This window comes from Lipophrys pholis (assembly GCF_963383615.2).
Source record: "Lipophrys pholis genome assembly, chromosome: 6".
NCBI classification, from domain to species: Eukaryota; Metazoa; Chordata; class Actinopteri; order Blenniiformes; family Blenniidae; genus Lipophrys; species Lipophrys pholis.
The window spans coordinates 1361632-1369400 of NC_137629.1; the positions used below are offsets into that span (position 1 = coordinate 1361632).

The 7769-nt window shown below is 44.3% G+C and overlaps 1 protein-coding gene across 1 annotated transcript; it reads right to left on the minus strand.

The window, feature by feature from the left end:
- Positions 1–311: 311 nt before the first annotated feature.
- Positions 312–4893, minus strand: LOC308110589 (catechol O-methyltransferase-like). The gene is made up of 5 exons (XM_080464983.1): positions 4756–4893; positions 3512–3795; positions 1874–2070; positions 1536–1799; positions 312–426 (listed from the first exon to the last, which is right to left on the minus strand). The coding sequence occupies exons 2-5, from the start codon at positions 3765–3767 to the stop codon at positions 358–360; spliced, it is 786 nt and encodes a 261-aa protein (XP_080321109.1). The 5' UTR covers positions 3768–3795; positions 4756–4893; the 3' UTR covers positions 312–357.
- Positions 4894–7769: the final 2876 nt, after the last annotated feature.

Sequence of the window (7769 nt, forward strand, 5' to 3'; positions counted from 1 at the left end):
GAGAAGATGAATAAATCAGGAAGTGAAAGGTAGAGAGTATTTCAGTTCTGGAGGAGGAAACATGTTTACCAGTGAGCTCCGGGCTGTCCTGAGGTGAAGGAAGAACACAGGAGCTCTTGTCATGGGCAGCATGTCTCCTTGAACACGTCTCACAAAGACAGCAGGCCTGCATGGGAAGAGCAGAGTGTGCCATCCAGCGGCCACTGTGAGCATTACACCCACTCTTTGTTTCTCTTCTTGTGATGTGGAGTGTTTTTGGAGCGTCTCTCAGGTTTTACTGTCAACAGGGGTAAACAGGAATTCTGGTGATTGTTGCTCATATCTAATTAAAGACGATCGATACTATCCATCCATCTTTCACGTGGTTTTATTGAGTTTAGGATGAGGAGATGATCTCAGATGATTATGTGTAAAAGGAAGTTCCACCTGGAAAAAACAAACAAAAAAAGATCCACAGAGAAAGAAGCTTGACTGGACATGAACAGAGGATATTCTCACTGTGAAGTACACACCAACCACTACACCACTGCCTGCAATCAAGTACAATATGTTTAATGACTGGGAACATTACAGTTACATTCATAATACTGATGATTATTATTTAATAATAATACTAATATCCTCAGTTTAAACTGGTGTAGATGTTGAACCCATCACAGGTGGACCATCATGTTCCCTCACAGTCCCTCCAGTAGATCATCTTGTTCCCTCACAGTCCCTCCAGTAGAAGATCATCTTGTTCCCTCACAGTCCCTCCAGTAGGAGATAATCTTGTTCCCTCACAGTCCCTCCAGTAGAAGATCATCATGTTCCCTCACAGTCACTCCAGTAGATCATCTTGTTCCCTCACAGTCCCTCCAGTAGATCATCTTGTTCCCTCACATTCCCTCCAATAGAAGATCATCTTGTTCCCTCACAGTCCCTCCAGTAGATCATCTTGTTCCCTCACAGTCCCTCCAGTAGAAGATCATCTTGTTCCCTCACAGTCCCTCCAGTAGAAGATCATCTTGTTCCCTCACAGTCCCTCCAGTAGATCATCATGTTCCCTCACAGTCCCTCCAGTAGATCATCTTGTTACCTCACAGTCCCTCCAGTAGGAGATAATCGTGTTCCCTCACAGTCCCTCCAGTAGATAATCATGTTCCCTCACAGTCCCTCCAGTAGATCATCTTGTTCCCTCACAGTCCCTCCAGTAGATAATCATGTTCCCTCACAGTCCCTCCAGTAGATCATCATGTTCCCTCACAGTCCCTCCAGTAGATCATCTTGTTCCCTCACAGTCCCTCCAGTAGGAGATAATCTTGATCCCTCACAGTCCCTCCAGTAGGAGATCATCATGTTCCCTCACAGTCCCTCCAGTAGATCATCATGTTCCCTCACAGTCACTCCAGTAGATCATCATGTTCCCTCACAGTCCCTCCAGTAGGAGATCATCATGTTCCCTCACAGTCCCTCCAGTAGGAGATAATCTTGTTCCCTCACAGTCCCTCCTCTGTGTAGAAGACCTCCATCATGCCTTGCAGGTCTCTGCTGACCCAGTATCGGTCTGCTCGTCCTCGGATGTGGTCCAGGACTCGCTGCAGCCCCTCAGAGTTCTGGTTCCTGGTGACCAGCAGCAGCGAGCAGCCGGCCGGCCGGAGCAGCTCCTGTCTCTCCAGGGCCAGCAGGTCTGGGAGGTACTGGTCTGGATTGTGGTCCATCAGCACCAGACCGAAGCCTGGACTGGTTTTCTCCTCAGACTCCAGGGTTGGACGCAGGTTGGCGATGGCCTCAGCTGAGCTGCATGTCAAGACTTGGAACTGGAGGGAGAGAAGAACCAGGGCGGTTAACGCCTCTGAGTCTCTGCTTCACCTGGACGGGATCCTGAACTCACCTGGGAGTGTTTGAAACCAGCCACCAGGAGGATCTCCTCCCCCAGGTCTGCTGTGGGGGGGTCCAGCTCCACTGTGATGAGTCTGCCAGCAGGGGGCATCATTCTGAGGAGGCGGACTGAGCTGTAGCCACAGTGCATCCCCAGCTCCAGCACCCACAGGGGGCGCTCACGTCCCACCACCTCATCCAGCATCTCACCTGGCAACACAGCAGCAGGAAGCTCACCTTACCTCCGTTCACAGCAGCAGGAAGGATGATCTGTAGCCAGTCTTAAGATGTGAAGAATTAAAACGCAGGTATTTATCTTTACATTCAGGGAGTAAAAGGTAAATGGACTAACTTATATAACACCTTTTAGCTGACAACAGCCCCAAAGCGCTTTGCATGGCTCATCACATTCACACATTCACACACACATTCACACACACATTCACACACACGTTCACACACACGTTCACACACACATTCACACACACATTCACACACACGTTCACACACACATTCACACACACGTTCACACACACGTTCACACACACATTCACACACACATTCACACACACATTCACACACACATTCACACACCATTGGAGGCTGCAGCCGTGCAGGGCGCCGTCACTGCAATGGGTAAAAGTGGAACGACTGGTTCATGAAGCTGAATTTATCCTCCAGGTCTGCAGACTAAACTTAATGACTCTTCAATTTCAGTGATTTCTTTACCAACAAAGTTCCTGGTTTGAGATCTCAGATGAACTCAACTGACAATTCTTCTTTCTAATACATACTAATACACTTTAATCTCCTGACAGTGGATGATCAGACTGTTGGAAGGTTGTTAAAGGGTATCTCGGAGAATACTTCTCCTGGCATTGACAACCTTGATGAAAAAATAATCAAAGTTGCAGCTAACATGCTTCCAAAACCAATTTGTCATATGCATAAAGTTTTGACAGACGGAAGTCCAGATACTTTTACAATAAGATTCAAGGGTTTCTGTCACAATTATTTGACTGGCCAAGTGACATCGGGGGACGTGGACACGTCCCCAGGCGCCAAAACAAACTGCATGAAAAGAAGTAATGCTTCCAGAGGAGCAACGGCCTGGAACTCATTAAAGGAAGATAAAAGTACTTCTATATAAAATGTAATCAAACTGCTTTGTACCACTGCATGCTGGGTAAAGATTAGTTTTATTAGTATTCATATTATTATTATTTATATATATATATATATATATATACATTGGACCCCAGGAAGACCAGCGACCAGTTTGTGGGAGCTAATGGGGATCCCGATAAATAAAAAACAATAAACAATAAACAATAAACTCTGAACATGGAGTTCCACAGGGTTCCTTCTTAGGACCTGGACTCTTCATTATACCTGCTTCCTGTAGGAATATTATCAGGACACGCTGCATTAACTTCCATTGTTTTGCAGATGATACGCAGATCTATTGATCAGTGAAACCAGATATTGATCAACTTGTCTTAAAGACATAAGAGCCGATGAGCTGGAACTTTCCACTGATGTGATGAAATGATGTAAACATGTAGGAACAGTAATCTGTGTTCGCTGAATAGATTTCATTCTTGTGTTTTGTAACGTGATGGAAAACCACCGAGCTCAAGCTCCTCCTCACCAGTCTGCGGGCCGATGGACAGACACGGATGCGTCTTGGCGTAAAGGTCAAAGGTCTCCAGGACGCTCTGGACTTTTCCATGTGTGCAGTTGGAGAAGACGAAGGCGTGAGTGCTCCTCACACACACTTCCCCTCGCAGGAAGCTCAGCAGCCAGGCCCGAGCCCGTCGCCACAGCGCCGTGACTTTCCCACGGTACCGGCTGGACGCCATGATGGCGGCAAGGAGCAGCGAGGCCGACATGGCGAGCAGCCACATCTCACACACACTGCCACCTGCTGGTGAACTGAAGACAAACCAGTCGTAGAGTTCAGATGAGTCTTTAACAGAACTTTTGACATCAGATGTTCATCTTTTCAGTTTCCAGCTAAAACACGAGGCTGGTTCAGACTGATGACTTTCATTGTTGGCAGATTTTTCACAAGAAAATAAACTTAATTTGATTTAAAAATAAATCAAACAGCCTGATGATGTGAATCATAATTGCCACGTGTCACGAGGAATAGAAACCACAAAGAAAAGAGAAGAAAATGTGTGTTTGGTAGATTATTTAAGAGCTGTTTGGATTTGTCAGCAAAGATTTGGCTTTTTTTTTTTTTTGCTCATCCCACAAATGCATTTTCTGACAAATGTCAAAGGAATATTAACAGAACTTAAACACACAAAATGAAAATACAAAAATAAACAAAAATTCCAACTATAAATTAATCAATGGTCAAGAAGCACTTTTGCGAAAACAGTGAGAAAGAAAACATCAAATACAAGTCGTCTTTACTTTTTGTGCTAAAAATCATATCATATCATATCATATTGGCCTCTGGCGCCCCCTGCAGGAGCAGGGTAGTCCTTGCTGAAGCAGTTTATTTCTCACAGTTTGCAGTTGTTGCTGTCAGTAGAATTAAAATAATCAGCCTCCGTGAGTTTCTTTGAAAAACTTTAATAAAAAGACAAACCTGCAGATTGCCAGTCGGTATTCAGGAAACTATGTCAGATAGATTATACAAACTCCACTGTCTCTCATCCTCAAGTACATTAAACACGTTTATATCTCAGCCTGCAGATCGCATCCAATGATATTTGGAACATTTATTTTAAACCAGAAAAATATCTGTCGTTGAACACTTTTAAAAATGTATTTTGAAATCTGGTTTCAGAATGAAAGTTTCTTCCAGGCTGTTGAAAAGCTTCATGTTGAGGAACGACGAGCTGATTCCTGAAACTAAAAGTAATAAAAGTGGAATCTTACCTGAGAATCCCTGCAGGTGATTCAGTCTGTCACACTCAGCTGCAGGCTGTCACCGTCAGCAGGGACACACACACACACACACACGCACACACACACACACACACACACACACACACACACACACACACACACACACACACACACACACACACACACACACACACACACACACACACACACACAAATCGAACACTAAACACAAATTGAACACACACACACCGCTGAACGCTGAACCTGGTATCCAGGAAATAGAAGAGAGGAGTGGTGAGAGAGTGACACGCCTGTATCACACACACACACACACACACACACACACACACACACACACACACACACACACACACACACACACACACACACACACACACACACACACACACGCACACACACACACACACGCACACGCACACAGTAGGTAAGATTACGTTCAGAAGCTCCTCCTCTTAGTTTCTAGTGCTGCTGATTTTCTCCACCAGGGGGCGGCAGAGAAACAGTAATGTGACCCAGACAGGTTCTGATTTAACAAACTTGAAAATGATGTGCAGGTTCATCATCATCATCATCATCATCATCATCATCATCATCATCATCATCATCATCATCATCATCATCATCATCATCATCGTTATCATCTTCATCACCAGTCCTGATGCACTTCATCTCTTCATCACTCAATGGACCCTCTAAAACTATGTAGTTTGGTATTAATTAACGGTTTTTCTGTTGTTTTGACTTAACTGTGTTTTTTGTATTTGTGACTTCCTGAGATAAGATAAGAAATGATCCAATTCATGCAACTGGAATTACAACAAAACGGTTTTCACAGCCGTTCGAAGAAACGGAATTAACTGTTGAATTACATTTTAAACTTTTGTATCAGGGTTGATAGTTTTTGCAAAAAGTCTGTAAAGTACATAAATGCATGCAGGCAAATAATTAACCTTTGCCCCTATGTTCATTGGCGAAGGTAATAAATAAATATACTAGAGCTACAGTCGGTAGAGCGCAGACATTCACCAACACCACATTTGCCTACAGAACCAAGTTAGCATTGCTAGCATGATAGCCATTCGCTCATATCAATTCTAACTAGCATGTCGGGTAGCTACATCACTGTGAAGCACTGAGCAGGGAGCGTCTCCATGGCAACAGACGCTGATCTCCTTTGATCTCCATGAGGCGCCTCTTTCATCCACTTTGTATGGAGAAGCTCCTGGCTGCACAGTTGATGAGCTCAACGAGCCCGAATGTGGGCGGAGTCAACGATGATGTGGGTTGGGTTTGTGTGAGACGTGCTTGGGCAGCATGTGGCGTTAAGGCCGATTCATCCTCCATAAGAACAAGAAGAAAGTTTGGCTCCGGATCCTGAAGAACAAAATGACGTCTGGCCGAACAAATTAGGTTCGGCTGTTCCAACCATCCGGGTCCAAGTCTGTCGGTGCCGCATTCGTGTTCCAGCTCGCTAATGACTATCAGTCATATTTTAATCATGTTTAGCTTGTAGCCTCGCTACTCTATGAGCCCCACAGCTCGTTAGCATGTAAACGACAGGGGGCGTGGCCTATCGTGGGGGCGTGGCCCACAAGTTTTGACAGCTTCTTTACGGCGTCTGGACTCTTCTGTTGAAAAAGCATGTTTCTCGGCAGCTGGCTGACGTCACAGCCCGACTTTTCTTCTTCTTATGGGTTCTAAAGGAACCTGCAGGAGCCTCAATAAGTTTAACTATTCTCTCTCTTTTCACTTTCCGGACCATAAATGCTGCAAATGTTTGACTCCGCCCACATTCCTGAACGTTTGCCCCTACGGTACTCTGCTCCGCAGTCAGGGGTTATTGTTTGTAGGGGACATTTATAAGCAGTTTTTTGTGATTTATTGGGAAGCGGTGAGCCACTAACGTCCTCAGGTTGGTCCTCAGGTTGGTCCTCAGGTTGGTCCTCAGGTTGGTCCTCAGGTTGGTCCTCAGGTGAGGACAAATCCTCTCTGAAGATTTAATGCAATACGGGCGAGAAGTTTTTGGGAAAAGTTGGTACAATACATACAAATAAATAAATAAATACATGCAGACAAAAACAAAGCCTTCTTGGCCAACTCGGTCGGCCTCCCAATGTTCGTTAGCGAAGATAATAAATAAACAAACAAATAAACAATCATATAAATACACACAGACAAAAACATAACTTTCACCCCAACTCTCACTGGCGAAGGTAAACAGTTGGTGTGATTATATATATATATAACCTGTATATATATAACCTGTATATATAACCTGTATATATACGTATATAACCTGTATATATATATGTATATAACCTGTATATATATATATATATATAACCTGTACAGGCGTGCAGATTTAAAAAGTGTCACTTCATGACGTCTCCACAGACTTTGTTGGAAACAGAAACTGGTTTGAATTAGTGCAGTGATGGACGAGGAGCCTTCAGGAAGTCTTAACCCCGTCAGGTCAGCAGCTTCAGGACCATGTTACTCTCAATATGAGGACTCTTATAGAAAATGGATTGATGGATCATTATCGAGCCTTTAGAAGCAGAACAACATGAATTCATTCATATGAACATCTGAGCTACACTTCTTATATTTACCAGCAAAACAAAACTCAGCAATTCTCTCCATGAAGCTGATTATAGTGTGTGTGTGTGTGTGTGTGTGTGTGTGTGTGTGTGTGTGTGTGTGTGTGTGTGTGTGTGTGTGTGTGTGTGTGTGTGTGTGTGTGTGTGTGTGTGTGTGTGTGTGTGTGTGTGTGATCTGATCTCACTGCAGCACCGGAGCTGATCAGTCTGAGTCAAGCCAGAGAGGATCACTGACCGGAAGTCATGCCGCAGTCACAATAAGAGCCTGCACACGAGGACGCTGCAGGAAACCTGAGGAGCTGGATTATTGATCTGTTACTTAACAAAATGACCATAATGAACCGTGCATCAGTTATTATGATCATCTGGAGACAGAATCTTCAGATAAATCAGCCACAATAAAAACATAGAATAAAGCTGAAA

Excerpts from the sequence above, each read along its gene's own strand:
- LOC308110589 (XM_080464983.1), bottom strand. The coding sequence starts at position 3,767 with ATGTGGCTGCTCGCCATGTCGGCCTCGCTGCTCCTTGCCGCCATCATG. Across the intron at positions 2,071-3,511 it reads GTCCATCGGCCCGCAGACTG|GTGAGATGCTGGATGAGGTG; the intron begins GTGAGGAGGAGC and ends CTGTGTTGCCAG. Across the intron at positions 427-1,535 it reads GACGAGCAGACCGATACTGG|GTGGAACTTCCTTTTACACA; the intron begins GTCAGCAGAGAC and ends TGTTTTTTCCAG.